The sequence below is a fragment of the Lynx canadensis genome, chromosome B4 (assembly GCF_007474595.2).
Source record: "Lynx canadensis isolate LIC74 chromosome B4, mLynCan4.pri.v2, whole genome shotgun sequence".
Classification (NCBI taxonomy): Eukaryota; Metazoa; Chordata; class Mammalia; order Carnivora; family Felidae; genus Lynx; species Lynx canadensis.
The window spans coordinates 45,939,508-45,962,341 of record NC_044309.1 but is presented as its reverse complement, the minus strand read 5'-3'; the positions used below and the strand labels follow the sequence as shown (position 1 = coordinate 45,962,341).

Below are 22,834 nucleotides of genomic sequence, written 5' to 3'. Positions count from 1 at the left end.
GGTACTTACCCAAATGAATTAAAAATGTAATGTCTGCACAAAAACCTGCACAGAAATGTTTAAAGCAGCTTTAACTGCCAGAACTTGGAAGCAACCAAGATGTCTTTCAATAGGTGAGTGGATTAAAAAAAACTATGGTACATCCAGACAATGGAATATTATTCATCAGTAAAAAGAAATAAGCTATCAGTCACAAAAAGATATAGAGAAACCTTAAATTATATTCTAAATGACAGAAGCCAATCTAAAAAGGCTAAATACTGTAGGATTCCAAATATATGACATTTTAGAAAGAAACTATGAACATGGTAAAAATATCCGTGGTTGCCAAAGGTTCAGGGAGTAGAGAGAGAGGAATGAATAGGTAAAGCACAGAGGATTTTTAAGGCAATGTATGATACATTGAATGGTATGATATTCTGAATGATAACAAATGAATGGTAGATACATATCATTATACATTTGTCAAAATTCACAGAATGTACAACACAAAGAGTAAACTCCAATGTAAACTATGGACCTTAGTTAATAATAATGTATCAAATTTAACCCGATTGTAATAAATGCATCACATTATTAAGTTAACATTAGTAATAGGGAAAACTGGATGGGGAGTTGGTAAAGGAGTATATGGGAACTCTTGTACTTTATTCAACTTTTCCGTAAACCTAAAACTTCTCTAGAAAATAAAGTCTATCAATTTTTCAAGAAGTACACATGAAACATTTTCCAGACAGACCATATACCAAGCCATAAATCAAGTCTCAATAAATAGGATTTGAGTTATACAATGTATATTCTCTGACCACAATAGAATTAAATTATAAATCAACAACAGAAAGAAATCTGGGAAATCCCAAAACATTCTGAACTTAAACAACATACTTCTAAATCAACTGGTTGGTCAAAGAAGAAATCAAAATGGAAACCAAAAAGTGTTTTGAAGTGAATAAAAATAAAGACATATCAAAATTTATGAGATACAGCTAAAGCTATGCTTAGAAGAAAATTTATTGCTTTCAAATGCCTATTTCAGAAAAAAAAAACCTTATACCTCAAGAAACTAGGAAGAGAAATGTAAATTATATTTATAAGCAGAAGAAAATAATAAGGATTAGAGCAGAAAGCAATGAAATAGAAAACAGAAAAACAGAAGAGAAAATCAATGACACCACAAGTTGGTTCACCAAACAGATCAACAAAACTAACAAATGTGTAGCCATATTGACCAAGAAAAAAGGAGAAAAAGCCTCCAATGATCAAAATCAGGAATGGAAAAGGGACATCACTATTGACCTCACAGAAGTGTAGAGGATTAAAAGGGAATATTATGAAAAACATCATGCCAACAATTAGGTAACTTAAATAAACAAATTCATAGAAAGACAAAAATTACCAAAACTGACTCAAGAAGAAATAGAAAATCTGAATAGACAAGGCCTATACCAAGTAAAGAAAATCTCAGTCCCACTGGCTTCACTATGAATTATATCAAATATTTAAATAAAAATTAATAACAATCCTTCACAGAGTCTTACAGAAAAGCAGAAGAAATACTTCCCCACTGATTTTTAAAGACATATTTATTTATTTTTGGGAGAGCACAAGCAGGGGAGGGGTAGAGAGAGGTGGACAGAGGATGGGAAGTGGACTGTGTGCTGACAGCAGCAAGCCCGATGTGGGGCTCAAACTCAGAACTGGGAGATCATGACCTGAGCTAAAGTCGGACACTCAACAGACTGAGCCACCCAGGTGCCCCACATCCCAACTGATTTTATGAATCCAGTATACCCTCATACTAAAGGCATCTCAAGAAAAATGAAACAAAACTACAAACTAATCTCAATTTGTGATAGGTCAAAAAGGTCTGAATATCCAGATGTGTGCATGTAGACTTTTCTCTTAATCTAAACATTTTAGTACAGGAGTATATATGTTTTTTAAAAGTGTGCTTTATTGGGGATTAAAAAAATTTCCAAGATCATATATATATATACCATTGAGCCTTGAACAAATCTGGAGTTAGAGATGTCAACCCCCCACCCATCCCCTGCAGTCAAAACTCCACACATAACTTTTGACTCCCCCAAAACTTAACTACTAGTAGTCTACTGTTGACCACAAGCCTTACCAATAACATAAGCAAACACCACATATTTTGTATGTTACATATCATATCCTGTATTTTTTACAAGAAAGTAAAGCAGAGAAGAGAAAATATTAGGAAAATCATAAGGAAGAGAAAATACATTTACAGTACTATACTGTATTTATTGAAAAACAAAATCTACTTGTAAGTGGACCCACATGGTTCAGACCTGTGTCATTCAAAGGTTAACCATATAACATTTATGCACTGATTTTAGAACCTAATTATACCCAGTGCCTCTACAAACACCAGATGCTCCTTTGTTGTTCTTCTGGGCCCACAGAGGAATCTACATAAAGATGATGCAACATATAAGGAAGGCCCATAGGCAGAATTCTATAAGAAAGTATTTTTTATTAAAATATAGGGTATTGGTGGTAAAGCCCAGGGAAACCTCATTAGATTACTCTGAACATACTGAAAAGGGGAATGGGGGTATTAAATAACAGTTTGAAGAGCCAAAGTTCAAGTGGACTTAAAGGCCAGGACATTGAAATGTCACACTGTACATCAACTATACTTCAATTAAAAAAACCCTAAAATTAAAAAAAACATGTGGGGTGCCTGGGTGGCTCAGGCAGAGAAGCATGCAACTCTTGATCTCAGGGTTGTAAATTCAAGCCCAGTGCTGGGGGTGGAGACTACTTAAATAAATTTCTTTTTTAAATGTAATTGTGTGTCAACTATACTTTTTTTTCCCTCAAAACAAAAACAAAACAAGACAGGACACTGGGGAAATGTATCTATTAGCTAAAATATATAGAGAGGTGCTAAAGTCCAGGGTGCTCAGAAGTTCTACTTCCCTGTCTTCAAGGTAACACATTGTTGCCATAAGCTGTCCTGGCAGATGTCTATCCTAAAAATTATCATATGCAAAACCTTTCTTCCAACATCTGACCTCTTTGTAGAAAACTTATCCCAAATATGGAATTGCAATATTTTCTAAGATGATACTATATTTTTAAACTTTTACATATTTTTTAAAAGATTTTATTTCTAAGTAATCTCTACACCCAATGTGGGTCTTGAACTTACAACCCCAACGTCAAGAGTCGCATGCTCTACTGACTGAGCCAGTCAGACATCCTCGAACTTTTTATTTTTAAAATAATTTAAGAAAAGTTGCATAAAATAAAGGATTCCTATATGCCCTTCACCAGCTTCCTCTAATATTAACACAGTACCTAACCATAGTATAATTATCAAAAACAGGGAATTAACATTGGTACAATACAATCAATTAAACTATACACCTTATCATAAGGTACCATTTTTTTCCCATTAATGTCCTTTTTTATTCTAGGATCCAATTTGGGGTCCTAGAATAGACATTGCACATCTCTTTAATTTCCTCCAATCTATGACAATTCTTCAGTCGTTCCTTATCTTTCATGATTTTGACTCTTGTGAAAGTTATTTTGCAGAATGTCCATAATATTTTTTACTGATTTAATAATCTGTTATCAAGAATCATTGATTGAAGGTTTACTAAGGGCCAGGCACTAAGCCCCCTACCTATATTATCTCAATGATTAATTTTTAATGTTTATTTATTTTTGAGAGAGACAGACAGACAGACAGATAAACAGAGCATAAGCAGGGGAGGGGCAAAGAGAGAGGGAAACACAGAATCTGAAGCAGGCTCCAGGCTCTGAGCTGTCAGCACAGAGCCCTACGCAGGGCTCGAACCTATGAACTGTGAGATCGTGACCTGAACCTCAGTCAGACACTCAACCAACTGAGCCACCCAGGCGCCCCTGATTTTTTTAAGTAGGCTTCATGCCTAGCCCAAAACCCAATGTGGGGTTTGAACTCATGACCCTGAGATCAAGACCTGAGCTGAAACGAAGAATCGATGCCTAACCGATTGAGCCACCCAGGAGCCCCTATATTATCTCTTTCAAATAGAAGTGCCTTTAACAAACTTTAGAGCAGAAGCATTCTAAAATCAAAGAGTAATCATCTTCCATTCACCCTTCTTTAGGTGCTAGTGTTTTGTAAATTACAATGCATTATAAAACATATTATTATTCACCCACCCCAATATCCTTAATGGTCCCCTGCCCCCTAAAAAGTATTAAGTCCAAGTGTAAGCCTTAAATTCAGAGCCTTAAACTTAGGACCTTTCTGAATCTTTACTGCCCACATTTTCCTACCCTTAAACCTTGGCTCATTACTTTCTTCTCTTGTACTGGCCTTTCCTTTTCATCTCTAAATATGCTTTCATGAGTACACCTCTTATCACCGCCCAAGAGCTACTGATCTTCTGGCATCCCAGAATTTAATGCCTGTAGTACTCATTTGGTACATACACACGATCCTGGACTATAGGTATGTTTATACAGATTCTTGTCTCCTAAGTGAGACTTTTTTTTTTTAATTTTTTTTTAACGTTTTTATTTATTTATTTATTTTTTTTATTAAAAAAAAAATTTTTTTTTCAACGTTTATTTATTTTTGGGACAGAGAGAGACAGAGCATGAACGGGGGAGGGGCAGAGAGAGGGAGACACAGAATCGGAAACAGGCCCCAGGCTCCAAGCCGTCAGCCCAGAGCCCGACGCGGGGCTCGAACTCACGGACCGCAAGATCGTGACCTGGCTGAAGTCGGACGCTTAACCGACTGCGCCACCCAGGCGCCCCCGTTTTTATTTATTTTTGAGACAGAGAGAGACAGAGCATGAACAAGAGGGAGACACAGAATCTGAAACAGGCTCCAGGCTCTGAGCTGTCAGCACAGAGCCTGACGCGGGGCTTGAACTCACAGGCCGCGAGATCATGACCTGAGCCGAAGTCAGCCACTTAACCGACTGAGCCACCCAGGCGCCCCTAAGTGAGACTTTTTGAGAAGAGAACTCAAGGATTCTTTCCCCTATGACATACACACACACACACACACACACACACACACACACACACACTACCTTAATGCTTAATAACATTTACTGAATATCTATCAAGTGCCAAGCTTTGTGTGCTAGGCCCTGAGAAATGAGAGATGATTAAAACACAACCCCAACTCTTAAGAAATATTTGGTGTAATAAATATTTCTTTGAGTACAGTGATAGACTAAAAATAGAGTTTTCACTCCAAAATATTAAGGTCACTAAAAGTTTCCGGTAGCAGTAATTTTTTCTTTGTTGTCCTGATAAACACTGAAATAACTAATTATAGATTACTCAATGTGTTACAGAATTTGACATATTTTCCAACTAGCTTGTGCTTGAAGCAAGCTGTGACCTCGTTTTATGAGAAATCCAGATGCTACAGAGTAAACTTAATTAACCAAAGGCCTTTGCAAATACTGCCACAGGTTGTAGCTGTGTGAACCGACTTACTAATCATTATAGTCTAGCGACATCTAGTGGCGAAGGTGTTGTTAAAAACAGCACTGCGATAAATTCAACTACATTAAAGGGAGGCCATCTTATAAAAAAAAGGAGCAAAATATGAGAATGACTTAGGATATTTATTAGCATTAAAGAATGTTTTAATGTTTCTTTGGCCTATATTTATTCCTCTCAGTGGGATGTATCATTTTTTTCCTTCCCTTGAGACTGGTAAACATTAATCTTGATGTAAGATTTACTGAAATAAAAGTATGAATAGTTCAACTGTTAGAAAAAAGTCCTTGGTTAAAAAGACTGAATGAAGAACAAAACAACTCCCAATTGTCGTATGTCTGCTCCAAAAATCTTGCAACTCAAAACCCCATTTTTGTTTATGTGTATTTGTTTATCAACACTTTCACATGTGGATAAACCCGTTTAGAAATGTGTTTAGAATATTTTGTTAATAATTTTCATTAGCTCATATGAGGAAAATAATTATCTATCTAAAGTCATTTTTAAAATATCACTTTGCATTTCACTGGCTTTCTGTGAAACCAAATTTTGATGAGAAGAAATATTTAAACATTACCAAAACCCAGGGACTTTTAACAAATTCTTCAGCAAGTAATGAACTCTCAATGAGTCCGAAATTTAATGTACAGGCATTAAATGTGAACCAGTTTCAACAATGCAGTTCATCCAAAAATAGCAAAAACCTAATGACATACTCTAAAATACTCTTTTGACAACTGCATCTCTTTAAAAAATATCTAAAATCATTTATTTGAATGATCTAACACTTCTGTGATCTCAAGTAGTACTTAAGTTCGAAAACATCTAGCTCAGTGTTTTCCAAAGTGAATCCCTTGGAATGCTAGTTTAACACACAGATGTCTTACAACTGAACTTACTAATAAATCAGATTCTGAGTCTGGGGCCCTAAAGTCAGTATTTTTTTAAAAAAGTTTCGAGGCACCTGGGTGGCTCAGTTGGTTGAGAAACTGACTTTTGATTTTAGTTCAGGTCGTGATCCCAGGATGGCGGGATTGAGCCCCTGTTGGACTCTGCACTGAGTGTGCAGCCTGCTTAAGATTCTCTCCCTCTCCCCTGCTCGCATGTTCCATCTAAACGTAAAAAATAAAACGAAGTAAGTTTTTCCACATGGCTTTTTAGGCATAATAAAACTTTGGAAGTAATTAATACCAAGAGCACACATATAAATTCTTCTCAATTGTTCTGATTCTAGTCAACCATTCCTGCCTCTCTCAGAATAAGTTGTTCCATCCTGTAGGTTCTCTAATGCATTACATTTATAAGGACTTATCATGCTGAATCACAATGACCTGTTAAGAATATAGTTTCCCTCACAAGACTGTGAGCTGTTCATAGGAAGGAATAATGTTTTTTTTGTATCTCTAGCCTAAAATATCTGACAAACAGCAACAGCTCAATGAATTTAGTTAAGTGAATAATATATGAAACATCACAATTCTAAAAAGAGTACATGACTTTCACTTTTGCCCAGGATGAAAAAGCCTTATCTATTAACAATTCCAAATACTATAAAATTAGCATTAATCTTTCTAATAATCAGTTAAAATTTGGGGGGTGGGGGAAAAGGAATTTCTTTTTTAATTCTCAGAACACCTTTAGAAAGTTGGCTTTCCTAAATAAACATTTCAGTCTCAAATGTTAATGTTTTAAAAATAGAATTTTTTATGTGATTTTTGGAAAAGTAGAAAAATTGAAGATGACTAACAGAATTTTATACTATTCAGCCTTGGAATGTTTCTAAGATGTTATGTAGCAAAAACTACTAACAAAACAGAGCCTTAAAAAGAAATATATTTAAAAAAATACATCTATCTTTATTGTCATATTCCAGGAGTAATTGGCTAGCTTAGCCAGGAAATGATATTGCTTAGAAAGATACATCCTTGGGTACTAAAGTAAACCATGCATATTTTTTTAAATTAATAATATAACACAAATTAAAAGCTTAAAGAAACACGAAAGAATGAATAATAGTATACAGTTAATTATTCCAGTAAGTTAATGTCTAATATGGCTTAAAATTAAAATCAGATTTTAACCTGCATACATATGGGTATGTAGAGTAATACAAGAAAATCAAAGCAGCACATCCCAGATATAATTTTGGCCAAGAAGTATTTTGGCATCTTTTAATTATAACTTTTTGATTATATGGATGATCCTTAAACCATGAATCCACTCCCTGACCCCATCCTCTCCATGTGGCTACCCTCTATCCCTCAAAGCCCTACTCGACTGTTACTTCCCTTGTGAAGTCTGCCTCCAAATTCCCAGGCCAAATTAATGATTCTCTTCTCTACACATGACTGATCTTTTGGCCATATGGCCAATATGACCCATGCTACGTTACTGTAAGTTCCTTACCTATCTTAATCACTCACCAAACTGTAAGCCCCTAAGGGACAGCAGCTGTGTCTTATATTCTTTGTATCTCCACTAGCTGGAACACCACCAGGAGCACCAATGTTTACCATTACAATTGGCCCTTGAACAACACAGGTTTGAACTGCGCAGGTCTACTAACACTTGGATTTTTTTCAATAAATACGATACAGTACTGTAAATGTATTTCTTCTTCCTTATGACTTTCTTCGTAAATTTTTTCTCCAGCTGACTTTTTTGTAAGGATACAGTATATGATATATATAACATACAAGATATGTGTTAATCGACAGTTTATGTTACCAGTAGGGCTTCTGGTAAACAGTATACTACTAGCAGTTAAGTTTGGGGTGAGGGAGTCAAAAGTAATACACAGATTTTCAACTGCAGGGAGATCCAGGCCCCTGACACCCGCATTGTTCAAGAGTCAAATGTATACTGCAGAAATAAACCAAGGTAGTAATCGAAGGCTGTTGGCATGAGGTGTTTAAAATGAAAGAAGTGGTAATGGACAGAAAAATAAAGATTAAAAAGCATTTTTTTGAGGATTTCTGCTTCTGCCCATGAAAGATTAATTGCTATTATGCCTTCCAGTCATAAACAACTAGGAACCAGACCAAATATATGACACACTCTTTTCAGATATTCTCTAACAGGCTTTGATCCTTGAGAGAAGGAAAACAAGCAAGTCCTATCATTTCCCCAGTTTATTACTGAAAAACATTTTCCAGGCGGGGGGTGGGGGGAGACATCCATAAAGAGCCCAGTGGCCTCAGTGAGTTGAAGAAAGAGAACGTGGAGTTTGGAGAGACAGAGGTATCAGAAGGTACACAAAATAATATGGGGGAGGGGAGGGCTCAGTAAGAGAGCAACCTGCGGAACTGCACAGGGCACCCTGAGTCTCTGGTTTACGCTAAGCTATGAATTTGCGGTAAAATTCCACCAGGCTGGAGAAAGAACTGCAGGAAAGCCATAGGCCAAACAACGTCTGAAATTCTCATGGGACTGTGAGGGCAGTTTGCATTCCCACCTGCGAGAATAGTGAGACTTCGTAACACATGGGCCGCAGGTAAAGCACTCAGAAGGGTAGTGCCTTAGAAGTGAGGCTCAGTTAAACTAGACTAAAGGCTGCTCTGGATAAACCTTCACAGAACATAAAGGCAGGTCAGAAAGAGTCAAACTGATTATAAGTAACTTAACTTTACGCCAGAACAAAGTCTAATATACTTTAAAGGAATAAAACAAACCCTAGCACCCGGAAACATACGAAATATACAATGTTTGGCATACAGTGAAGAAATTTCCAGGAATGCAAAGAAGCAGGAGAATATGACTTGTAATACTGAGAAACTTCATTTCATAAAAAACAGATCCAAAAATGATAGACTAGCAGTCAAGAATTAAAATTATAAATTATAAATGCACCCTACATGTTCAAAAAGTATAGGAAAACATAGGCATGATAAGCAAAGACATGAAGACTTTATTAAAAGGGAGGTATATCTAAAGCTGAAAAATACAATTATCTAAAATTAAAAATACATTGAATGGGATTAAGAACAGTATAGACATGACAAAAACAAAAAACAAAAAAAACCCTAAATCTGGAAACAAAGCAATAAAATTATCCAAACTAAGAACAGAAAGGAGAAAGACAAAAACAAAGCAATAAAATTATCCAAACTAAGGACAGAAAGGAGAAAGACCAAAAAAACCCAAAAAACAAAACTGAGAGGTGCATTAGTGACCTGTGAGACAGCATAACACAGAAAATGGAGTCCCCAAAAAGGAAGGGGGGGGGGGGGGAGAAAAACACTGGAGGAAATAATGGCCAAAATATTTGATGAAAACAATAAACCTATAGATCAAAGAACATTTAGAACACGTCAGTATGAACTCAGTATATTCAATATATACAGATAAATATAAAAATACATCTAAGTATAAATATGTGTATTATGTATATACACACATATCTATTTCCTTGCTAAATCCACTGAGAAGGCCTAAGAGTAGCTTCTAAATACCACTCTCCACTAAAAGAATCAAGACTCCTGGAGAAATGCCTGATTCTAGTGCTGGAGCCAGGGAAGAACAAGAAAAGTCTGGAACATTATACCATGCCAGAAAATAAAAACATGTTCAAAGAATAATGAGAATATGTCAAAAGGACAAAGTAAACTAGACTGACAGGGTTCCAACTGTCTCAATTTGGAGCATTTTTGTCAAGATTAGATTTTTTTAAGTAATATCTACACCCAACATGGGGCTTAAATCCACAACCCTAAGACCAAGAGTTGAACACTCCACCGACTGAACTAGCCATGTGTTCCTAAATTTGAAGCATTTTGAGATTGAAAATAGTGACTGTAACAGATTATAACTCATTGAATAAAATAAGAATTCACCATTCTGCATGGACTTAAATAAATAAATGGAGAGAAGAGAAAGCTCTTCCTAACAGTGGAATACAAACTAATAAATGTAGAAGGAATGATAAAGGTAGAAAAATCACTATTTGGCAACTGTCTCTGTGTAATTAATTCAAACAAGAAACAGTAATGGATATTATAACCGGTGAAGGAAAGTGTGTTGAAAAATGAGATTTCACAAAATTCCATAATATCTCCTTAAAAACTTACCAAAAAAGGGGGTAAAAATTTTATAGTGAACCTGGGCAAAAACTGACATCTTCACATAAATAAAAACAGAAAGAATCTGTTTCCAGCTGATCTGCACTACAAGAAATGCTACAAGAAGGTCTTCAGACTAAAAATAAATGACATCACATAGAAACCTGAATGTACAGAAAGGGATTAAGAATTCTGGAAATGGTAAATATGTGGGGAGGCATAACATTGTATTCTATATGTAGTTCTTTCTTCTCTTAATTTCTTTGGAAGATATATAATCATTTAAAATAAATATAAACTATTGGGAATGCAAGCTGGTGCAGCCACTCTAGAAAACAGTATAGATGTTCCTCAAAAAACTAAAAATAGAACTACCCTATGACCCAGCAATTGCCCTACTAGGCATTTATCCACGGGATACAGCTGTGCTGTTTCGAAGGGACATATGCACCCCCATGTTTATAGCAGCACGATCAACAATAGCCAAAGCATGGAAAGAGACCAAATGTCCATCGATGGATGAATGGATAAAGAAGAGGTGGTGTGTGTGTGTGTGTGTGTATGTGTGTATACATACATATGTGTATATATATATACATATACACATGTATATGTATATATATATATAATGGAGTATTACTCGACAATCAGAAAGAATGAAATCTTGCCATTTGCAACTATGTGGACGGAACTAGAGGGTATTGTGCTAAGTGAAATTAGTCAGAGAAAGACAAAAATCATATGACTTCACTCATGAGGGCTTTAAGAGACAAAACAGATGAACATAAGGAAAGGAAAACAAAAATAATATAAAACAGGGAGGGGGACAAAACAGAAGAGACTCATAAATATGGAGAACAAACAGGGTTACTGGAGGGGTTGTGGCAGGGGGTATGGGCTAAATGGGTAAGGGGCACTAAGAAATCTCCTCCTGAAATCATTGTTGTACTATATGCTAATGTGGATGTAAATTTTAAAAAATAAAAAATAAGTAATAAAAAATAAAATATAAACTGTTATAATGTATATAATTATATAACATAATACAGTAATACATAAGTTTTGTAAATAATAAACATATATTTAATTTATATATAAATATAACTTATAAATATATATATATAATATATAAAAAAATAAATAATATATATAAACACCACATGGGATTCCTAGTATATGGAGATGTACCAGTATGACAACTATAGCACAGAGAAGTGGGGTAAACGGAACCATACCACTGAAAAGTTCTCACATTTTATGTGTACAATATTAACTCTGTGTGAACTATGATGTTAAAGATGTGTACAATGGGGGCGCCTGGTCGGCCAAGTCGGTGGAGAGTGTGATTCTTGATCTCGGGGTTGTAACTTTGAGTCTTACGTTGGGTGTAGAGATCATCTAAAAATAAAATCTTTAGGGGCACCTTGGTGGCTCAGTTGGTTAAGCGTCTGACTCTTGGTTTCGGCTCAGGTCATGATCTCACAGTTTCGTGGATTTGAACCCCACATCAGGCTCTGGGCTGGCAGTACAGAGCTTGCTTGGGATTCTCGCTCTCTCTCTCTGCCCCTCCCCATGTGTGCTGTCTCTGTGTCTGAGTCTCAAATAAACAAATCAACTTAAAAATAAATAAATAAGTATTTAAAAAGTAAAAATAAAAAATAAAATCTTTAAAAAATTGTGTATTATAATCTGTAGAGCAACCACTAAAAAAAATAATGCATAAGAATACAACTAAAAAAGCTAATAGAGGACTTAAAATGGAATACTACAAAAATTTAGTTGATCTTGAAAAAGTCAGGAAAGTAAAGGAACCAAAAGGAGGCCACAAATAGAAAATGAAGAACAAATGGTAGACCTAAATCCAACCACATCAATTTACACCCGGTTAAAGACAGACTGCCAACACAGGTACAGAAATAAGACCCAACTGTATGCTGTCGGCAAGAGATGCACTTTAAAGACACAAATACATAAAAAACAAAAAGAAAGAATGGAAAAAAATATATACTATGCAAACAATAAGTGTGAAAAGGCTGGAGTGGCTATATTAACATAAGACAAAATAGATTTCAAGATGGGAAATAGTGCCTTCTATACAAGGACAACTTCATAATAATAAAAGGGTCAATATAATAAACATCGACGTGTGCATGCAGAATAACAGACTTCAAAAATACAGACAGAATGAAAGGCACAGACAAACACAATCACAGCTGGAGATTTTAACACTTCTTTTTAAGTGGTAGAACTAATTAATTAAATATCATCAGGGGTGCTTGGGTAGCTCGTTGGTCAAGAGTCTAACTTCAATGCAGGTCATGATCTTATGGTGTGTGGGTTCGAGCCCCATGTCGGGCTCACTGCTGTCAACGAAGAGCCCACTTCAGACCCTCTGTCCCTTTCTCTCTGTCCCTCCCCAACCTCCACTCTCTCAAAACTAAATAAAACATTTAAAAAATAAATAAATAAATAAATAAAAGATGGGAAGATCTAGGGTTGCCTGGGTGGCTCAGTCAGTTAAGCTTCTGACTCGATTTTTGGCTCAGGTCACGATCTCATGGTTCATGAGATGGAGCCCCACATTGGGATCCGTGCTGTCAGTGTGGAACCTGCTTGGGATTCTCTCTCTCCCTCTCTCTCTGCCCCTCCTCTGTGCACGCCTCTCTCTCAAAAAAAAAAAAAAAAAGATGGAAAGATCTATACATCAACATAAGAGGAAAGAGGTTCACTAAGCTGGATGCTAAAGACAAGGAGAGTACAGAAGCAAAGTCCCAAGAAGTGTAGAAAAAAGGGAAATGGAAAAGCATTAAGTTTCAGAGAAAGGCATTGACACACATTCTCTGAGATTTGATGGAAAGAAACAAGAATGGATGCCCGTATACATTCACTGAAGTGAGGAAAAAAGTGAGGCTGCTCTTGCAAAATGGCTTTGCTCTCGCAACTGGTTTAAAGCGATCATTCGCCTCGTACTTCCAGCTCTTGAGTAAGACTAACGCTTTGCTGGTTAACAGCAATGTTTAAAAGGTTAACATACACAAATAATCCACACAGTAATCAGGAATAAGTTATCAACTTTTCAAATATGGTATTCAGGAGAGAACAGACTCTTAGGATCAACCTTGGGCTCAGAGGTCACCTTTAAGTCATTCAGAAAAGACTAAGCTCTAAGATCCAGTCTCTTATCCTCCTCCATTTTCCAAAACAGAGATAAGGTCTGACAGCTGGCAGAGACAAGTGTCTGATAAACGCCAAGACTCTCTACCTTCATTCTATTTGTCTGGCTAACAGATAAGTGGGTGAGAAAGATGTTAATAAACTGATTATTTGAAATGTAGCTCCCTCACTTTCTCCTTACTACCATCTCCCATTGATTCATTCTCTCCCAGCTTCAACCTCATGCACTAATTCTCAATGTTCCATGTGATTTGAGAGCCTTCACCACTGTTCCAGGAGATTTTGCTCCACCAAGAAAAGCCCCAGGCTCTTAACTGTCAAAATCGACTTCACAGAAATCATGTTCTTAACAAACAAATGCGTAACTCCCAACAAACTTGCTTCGTCTCACTTAAGTATCTACACTGTATTTGTCTGACCTTCCTTGCTGGTAACAAGGACAGTCCCTTCTTTAGGCAGCAAGACAATCTGATGTTGTATCCAAGGTCAGTAACAAAAATGATAGGTCAGTTGTAAAGAATGTCATATGTGCATACATGCCCAAGCACGTGTACGTGTGTATGCATATATTCATCTTCAGGCGTGAACAGAATGATTATATAACTTTTATACACAAAATGTCAACTTTGCATTTCTCTTATGAATACTTCATTTCTATAGATTGACATAAAATTATGCAATTCATTAAAAAATATAAGTGGTTGAATGTTAAGAGATTTATAGGGTTTTTTTTTTTTAACCCCAGGAATATCATTTGCATCAAATCTACATTTTGCTTTTGTGTCTTGTTGTGGCCATTTTTTGCTACTTGTAATTTCTTAATTTTTCATTTTCTAGTAAATGTTTTACACTTCAAGATAAATTTCTAATTCAGAGACTGCTATGAAAAACAGACATTCTTCTCGCTTAGATAAAAAGAGGAACAGATATTTGGCACCAGTATAGAGCATAAATTATACTCTGCTATATCTATCCAAAAGGGTTAAGGCCAAAGAAAGAATCTGCTTGCTTATTAAAAATGCAAACATTACCTCAGTCATCCGAATAGCCCCAAACTCGCCCAGCCACTGCCTCTGCAGATCACCCACCAGCATTAGCATTACATCACATGACATTACGGAACAATAGTGAACTCTGTGTAATACTTGAATATATTGTTTTGAAAGAATAAACTGTGATTAACTTGCATGAAAAGCTTTCTGAAATCAAACCTGGGGGGTACAGCCCTCACTGTGTGGCCTTTCTACTACTTTGAGAAATAGCCTCATCCTGAAAGCAGTAAAGGGCGAAAAAAGAGAGTAGAGTATAAAGGCGACAGTGATGAGTGGCCCTCCAGCAGCCCAGCAGGCAGGCGGCAGAGCTTTAAATTACCAGGCAGAGCAACGGCAAAGCGGGAGGCTCTGTACGCTGCCCCAGAAATCCAAGCGGCCTCACAACCATCGCCCCGTTGTCTTTTACAGCCCAGTGATCTTTCTAATTGGCTTTGCTAGAATTGGAAACAGTCTCATTCCATGTACAAAACAGCTGAAAACTCCATGTCCTGATGCCATCTCGAGATGGGCTATAACTTATAGCCGTGTGACTTTAGGCAATGAACTCACACTCTCTGAGTCTCAGTGTTTTAATCTATAAAATGGAAAGAAAACAATATCTTGCAGAGGTACAGGAGGGAGGGGAGGGGTTAGCTACTATTATTATCGTAATTATCCTTCTTATTTCCACCCAACTGTCTCCTTTGCCTGTCTCTTCTAATCACTAAGATGTTTCTTCTTCACAAGTGAAATGGGAGCGTTCCCTTAAATGCTTGCTGGCTTTTTTTTTTTGTTCCCTGCAGTCTGGCCCCTGCCACATGTTGCCATTTTCATTTTCACGCCGTCCTTATCAAGTGATTTCTCCACCTTCCTTAGTCAAATCCCAAATCACCTCTTAACTGCACCCTGCCCCCCACCAGCTTTCTTCTCTCCCATACCTATTCTCAATGTTCTCAGCAACCAACGTTCAAAGAGGTGAAAGACAAAGCCAGGACAACACAGCTAGCTGGTAGCCAAGGCCCCATTTAAATCCGGTATCAATGCAACCAAGTCCAGCTACATGGCATTAACTGGACTACAGTCATTATTCACTTTTAGGGTTCCCAGTGATGAGTTTATTTTATTTAAAAAAAATTTTTTTTGAGTTTATTTATTTATTTTGAGAGAGACAGAGACAGCGTGAGCAGGGCAGGGGGAGACAGAGAGGGGGAGACAGAGAATCCCAAACAGGCTCTGCACTGTCAGCACAGAGCCCCACACAGGGCTTGAGCTCATGAAACTGTGAGTGAAATCATGATCTGAGCCAAGGCCAAGAATCACACACTCAACCAACTGAGCCACCCAGGCACCCCTAACCTCAGATTTAAAATCATCACTGGGAGGGGCGCCTGGGTGGCTCAGTTGGCAGAGCGTCCGACTCTTGATTTTGGCTCAAGTCATGATCTCCTGGATTGAGCCCCAAGTTGTGCTTTGTGCTATAAACATGAAGCCTGCTTGGGATTCTCCATATCCCTCTCTCTCTCTGCCTCTCCCTGCTCTCCCTCTCTGTCTCCCTCAAAATAAATAAATAAAAACTTAAAAAAAAATGTTTAAATCTAAGGTTAGTTTCCCTTAACACCAAGCCTTCTCCTAGATGCTTCCCCTTCTAGGCAATTTACTATCATAAAATAAGAATCATTTCAAATGCTTAGAAACACTATCCCAGAAAATCATTAAGTATATCTCAAAATTCTGGGAGTTTTTTGGGTTCTGTTTTTGCTTCTTTTTGGTATTTCCCTAAAGTGGGGACAATACTGGTCCCATAAGGCCTCAGCCAGGACTAGAAGACTTTGGAAGACTTTGGACATAGTTAACAGGAAGCAGAGGCATGAAAGTGTGACTACATGCATATCTGGAAGTGCTGGAGTATAGAATACAAGTGTCCACCTCTATGTTTCTACAGCTAAATTAAATCTGATTTGTCTTTTAATCTGATTGAATGAGGACATGTGGAGATGGAAATTTTATTAACGTTTATTAATGGCTTTGAAGAATCATGTTCTCTCTCAAAATAAAGAAAACTGTTAAGATGGGTAGCAGGATGTAACATGTTGTTTCATGGAAGAACCAAAGAGTTTCCCAAAGTCCAACACTGAGGCCTGTGGGAAAAGATCAAAAGCTTGTATTTCCTTACCCGTAAAGCAGACGACATACTGGGAACAATGAGATGATACATGGTTCGATAAAGCACTATTTGTTTTTATTTTTGTTTTGTAAGTAGAGTGTAGAACAGTGTAACTAGTATCTGAAATCAGTGATGAAGGTTCAAGTTCAACCTCTCTATCTGCCAGCTGTCTGATCTGACACAAATCATTCTAACATATTTAACGATGTAAGAATTAAATGGACGGCAGGTGTTTGTGTGCGTGTGTGAAGGGGGGGGGTATCTTCTAAAAGAAATAGCTCTATAAATGTAAGATGTTTTAGGTTATATTGTACCAGCTTAAGTACACCAGGACCTTATGTTCATTTATATTTCCTAATCTTTTGGAGAAAGAGAGAGACAGAAAGAGGGATTCTTATAGTAGAAACCCTGTTCAGTTAATAGAAAATCATTGCCACTACTTAATAGGTATGAAAAGGAATTTATTAACATAAAATAAAAATATATAATGAAATTATCAAATGAATAATAAAATTCATACTAAAAGGTAACTCTACCTCAGTATACAGTAATCAATATATGCTAATCCTCTCATACATACCCTCTCCTCTCATACAAAACAGTTGCCAAAATTAATTTTAAGTGTACCAACGATTATGGAGATTTTCTCTATGGATCTAAGCTAGTCAAAGATAGCATAGTCCAGGCCACAAATAAGAATGAAAATCTTTGGGGCACCTGGCTGGCTCAGTCATAAGAGCATGCAACTCTTGATCTCAGGGTTGTGGGTTTGAGCGTGAGGTGTAGAGATTCCTTAAATAAATAAAACTTTTAAAAAAGGAGTGAAAATCTTTTTGTAGAAATGTAACAGGTAAAGGCCAACTCCAGCATCATTCATTCATTCATTCATTTACTCAGTCCCTGCTTTATACCAGGCTCTACAATTCAACAACACACAAAACACAGAAACTTCCTCCCACATTCTAACAAGGAAACAGACAGTAAATAAGTGAACTATATATTAGATCAGTGGTGATTAAAAACTACAGAGAAAAGCAGCAAAAAGGGCTGCAATCCTAAATAGGGCAGTCAAGGAAGGCTTCACCAAGAAGATGCCGTTTAAGCAAAGACCCAAAGTAGACGAGGAAGGCACACGCCCTCTGGGGAGAGTAGTGCGGCTGTGCAAACCTTTCCAGCAAGTCCAGATAAGACAAAACCCAAGTGCTTACCTTTCAAAAGTGGCTGGAAGGTCGGAATCTCTTGCAATTTGATGACATCGGGATCGTTACTGACATTCCGTGAGGGCTGGGAGCCTGGAGCTACAACCACGATATCGTCCATCTTGGCTCTATGCTTAGCTGGAGAAGGAGTCACTGAAAATAAAGTTACACTGCTCACGAGCTGCATGTTAGCCCCCTCTGTCTCACTAAAGTACAGTCATTAAAAAGAATATTTTTACACAAAAAAATGCTAACTGTAGTCATCCTGCAGTGGAGGCTGGAAAAGGGGAGATAAATCATAGGGGATCTGTATTTTCTACTAAAAAAAAAAAAGCATTATAGGAACCTATAACATGTATGAAATTGCTTTTGTAATTAAAAATATCTTATTATTCAGCACATAAAAATATAAGGTAGATTATGTTTTTAATTTTTACTTCTTTGATCTTCCTGACATTGTCCCTATCTTACCAATGAGGAAATAAGCATACAAGATTTGGTTGTGAACTGCCCAAAGTCAATAGTGCTAGAAAAAGAATTAGGAAAGGAATTGGAGGTCTATGGGGTGTTGGTATCCACGGCCCATCCCTGTGAAACTGAGGTTTGCAGAACTGGTGGCCAGACCAGTTCACAGCAAGCCAGGTATATTTAATAGATCCTATCCATGGGGAAAAAACAAAAACAAACAAACAAAAAAAACCCCTGGTTCTCAACCCTATATGAGATGGGTCTATTCCTGAGGCACCAGCCCCCTGACCCTTACAATTACAGGCAGTAGTCTAAGAAGAATAGAAATAAACAGGAAGTCCATTCTAGGCTGAGGCCAAATTCAGAAATTTGTGGGACCGTTAAGAGAGGCAGGCCAATTTCAGGTATGTTGCGAGAAAGCAAAGCATTTGGAGGAACTGATTCAAACTACCAACAACTTCCTAGACCAAGATACCTCCCTCTGCTCAATATCCTCCTGGTTAGAGCAAGAATAAACCTTTAAAGTGGTTTACCCTCTAGAAGGTAGTATTTGCGGGCTCATCATACTTATGTCTCAAAGGTTGACGCAGGAAGGCCACAGAACTGCCCCGCCTCCTAGAGGCTAGAGTCTCCTGTTGCTTAGCATTCTCTTGTAGAATCTCTGCTACTTTTACTGCTCTTCAAGAAGTATCTCTTAACCCCTTTTGCTAATTTACTTCACATTTCACAAATCCCAAGTCAGAAATCTTTCCTACTACAAATTGATTTCTTCTTCCCCAGACCCCAGTGGAAAACAGATTTCACTAGATTCTAGCTAACCTCTATCACCTTGCCTGTAAAATGGGGCCGCTGTGAGGATTAAATATAAATGTATACAAACCACTTAGCCCAGGGGAATCGGGCAGATTCTAAACTATGCTATTGGTTAGTATGCTATAGTATTGGTTAGAGCTCATGCTGTTAGCTAGTTAGTAGGTGAGCAAGCAGATTTTTTAAGATGCCATGCTTCTTCCCCTCAAATATGCTTCTGGCCTGACATAGGGGCAAGAAAATAAAGGGTAACAACTATTACTGTGTTTGCTATTAACAGATCAGATGTGCTGGGTCTTCCAAGGAAATAGAAAAATGTAGCAAAGCTAGATGCTGTTCACCATTGAAATGTGTCCCAATCTAGCCCCCCAAATGACCAGTCTTGAAGGACACACTTCAGTGTGGACTCTCTGTCAGCGTCTACATTTCTGAATTACAGATCCTACCAGGAATAAACGACAGTTGTGGATTCTTAGTGTATCTACACCTCTCTGCAAGTGTAAAATATTGTTTAAAATTTCATAATATATACAAATATCTAATCATTAGAGTGTACACCTGAAACTAATATGTTATATTTAGGCTCCAGATTGAATCCAATTTGGATTAGCAACTCAAGCAGAGCCAGTTGTGCTAGGGTTTGTCGCTAACAACGACAACAGAGCATAGAATCCTTAATTATCAACTATTTTATTTATTGACTGCTTACTATATTCCTAGCACAATAATCCTTCCAATCCTATTTCAAACGCTGGGAGAAATCTTAAAATTACGAACGGGGGAAGAATAGAGAAAAACACCAGAGCGTGCGGTGCTGGCCAACCCCTATGATAATAGAAAGCGAGTCGCGACCCCCTTCTTAAGAGAAAATGCAGTTTCTGGAGATGTTTGCACCCAAGGGTTCAAAACGATTGTAGACCTGTCACACATCCCTTCTGAAAAGGAACATGTTCTTAGAGATTCTGTCTCTGATCCATCCACTGTGTGAGCCAAATCTCACGGTGTCAGGCATGAGTACTAACGCCAAAAGTTAATTAGGTCGTCTTTTAAAGAGGAGGTAGAGCTGGGAGAAACAGCTGTTTTGACAATAAATAATGGGCATGGGCGCACAAGCTGATTTAGCTTGCAGTCACAGGCACTCCCATCAGGGGAATGACGGCTAGGACAGTGACTTTTTTCTCTTTTTCAAGAAAAACGTACGGTAGGGCTCTCTGTGCGTTCGTGTCCACGGTCCCAGTCCCCACTAGGTTGGGAGGCAGCCCCCTCCGCAAGCAGACAGGGCCGGCTGGAGGAGGGTGGAAGTTAGGACACCGACCTGAGGAGTTCAGATCGTTGGGTCGGCTCTCGACCTCGGAGCTCTGCTCACTGCCCATGGTGGCGGCAGCGGTGGCAGCGGAAGAACGGCGGGCCAGGCGGTCACCGCTCCGGCGGCGGGACGACCGGGCAGGGGCCGGGGACTGGGACAGGGGATGCTACACCAAATGTGGGCGCCGCTGCAGGGCCGACTTGTGGAGATGACGCGCCCAGCCCACTCAGGTGCGCTGGCGTTGGGGGATGGGAGGCCCTATTTGGGGAACCGACGCGCCAAGAGGCGTAACGCGGATGCACGGTGTTTGCCCGCTCTCTTTGGGGGACCCTAAGGAAAGAGGTGGAAGGCGCCCAGCTTCAGCCGCGCCAGCGGCCGGCGGGCGGCGCCGCTTTCACTCACTCTCTCCAGCGCCGCAAGCTCGCTCCTTCCGGGACGCGGATTGGCCGCGCCGGCTGCGCGCGGCCGTCAGTTCCGGGTTGGAGGCCACCCCCCCCCCCGCGACCACGCCCCCGCCCCGGGGAGGGCGGGGAGAGTGTAATCACCCTTAAAGGGCTCCACCGCCTCAAAGCCAGAACCGCCCCCAAAGAGCAAGGCCTTCTCTAGTGTAATGATGCGTTGCCTTTAAGCATCACCCAGCTATTGGCACTTTATTGTTAGAACTTTATAAAATGCGGCGTGGGGATTGTTTGTTTTAGGGTTAGAATTCACAGCTGTCTGGATGCAAAGCTCCTGTTTCAGTTCCAGAAGGTAGGAGTTTGGCCGTGGACAACCATACAAAAAATATAGACGGTGAAGGAAGGAGATGGAAATGAGAGATAAATGAAGAAATTGAAAATACTGATTCAGGGCACCTGGGTGACTCAGTGCTTTAAGCATCCCACTTCAGCTCAGGTCATGACCTCACAGCTCCTGAGTTCTGACCTCCACATCAGTTTCTGTGTTGACAGCTCAGAGCCTGGAGCCTGCTTCCGATTCTGTGTCTCCATCTCTCTCTCTGCCCCTCTCCCACTTGTGCTCTGTCTCTCTGTCTCAAAAATAAAAACATTTAAAAAATGTTTTTAAAAAAATACTGATTCACATGTTAGGGTGTGTGTGTGTATGTATCCTCAGAGGAAAATGGATGCCCCTATAATCTAGGCATTTTCTGGGAACCTTGACAATTATCCACAGGCCATTCCAAAACTAGCAAAGGTGAGGGAGGAGTACAAGAGATGCAAAATGGAAACTGGGCAGATCAAGAACTGAGACCTAGCAATGCAATGCCACCAAGGAGTTGGGTGGTTTTGTGGTTCTCAGAATTTTACAATTAATTTTATATCATTTCCTTCATGAAATTTCAAGCAAATGTCCTAGCATTTTATATTTATAAATATAACCTCAGAAGGAATGCCAAATGAACTGTATGATTAAGTCCCTTCTATTCTACAGTATCATAGACATTTCTCCTATGTTACCTCATCGAACTTTCATAGCAACCCTGAGGCCCACAAACAGGTACCTTCCTCACGGTCACCAGGTAGTAAATGGTAGAACCAGGATTTAGGACTGTCTGATTTCAAAATCATGCTTTTTCCTCTACTCACCATTGCCCTACTCTGAGAAAAGTATAAATGAATGTAAATTCAGTATTTGGTGGGAATATGAAGAAAGAACTAAAAACTGCCTGAAAGGTCAAGCAGGCTCCTAGGAGGTGGTGTTTGACTGTAGTCTTGAGGTTTACATAAACCATCAAGCTGATGGGATCATTCCTTTCTGGAGAGCCCCTGACTCCTCTCCCAGGTTTGCCCTCTTTGGGGGTGGGCAAAAGAGAAGGAAAAAAGGGAGAGTACAACTCATTCTGGCTCTTTTTGCCCCCTTTCCACATCAGACTATATTTATCTTGTGTTCCATGCCCTAATTCACCCTGATGTGGTGGTGCTTTTTATGCTTCCCATTGGATGAATGCTTCATTCTAAGGTTCATTCTCAACATTCTAAACATTCTCAACTGATCAATGAACAAATATATCATCCTATTCTCTCCTGGCCTGCAAGGTTGCTGCTGAAAAATCTCACCTTATAGGGGTTCCCTTATATGAGAGAAAACGTGTTTCTCTTTCTGCTTTTAAAATTATCTTTGTCGGGGTACAT

At 38.6% G+C, this 22,834-nt stretch overlaps 1 protein-coding gene across 3 annotated transcripts in view; it reads right to left on the bottom strand.

Annotated features, from left to right (window-relative positions):
* BORCS5 (BLOC-1 related complex subunit 5) overlaps window positions 1-21,161 on the bottom strand; it is a 98,170-nt gene extending 77,009 nt beyond the window's left edge. The window contains exons 1-2 of one of the 3 annotated variants that reach the window (XM_030321742.1): window positions 21,105-21,161; window positions 18,128-18,271 (exon numbers count right to left, since the gene is read on the bottom strand). In XM_030321742.1, coding sequence (XP_030177602.1) covers window positions 18,128-18,271; window position 21,105 — 145 coding nt within the window. In that variant the 5' untranslated portion in view covers window positions 21,106-21,161. The other 2 variants (XM_030321741.1, XM_030321743.1) reach the window with 2 other exon arrangements.
* Between the last annotated feature and the right edge of the window lie 1,673 nt (window positions 21,162-22,834).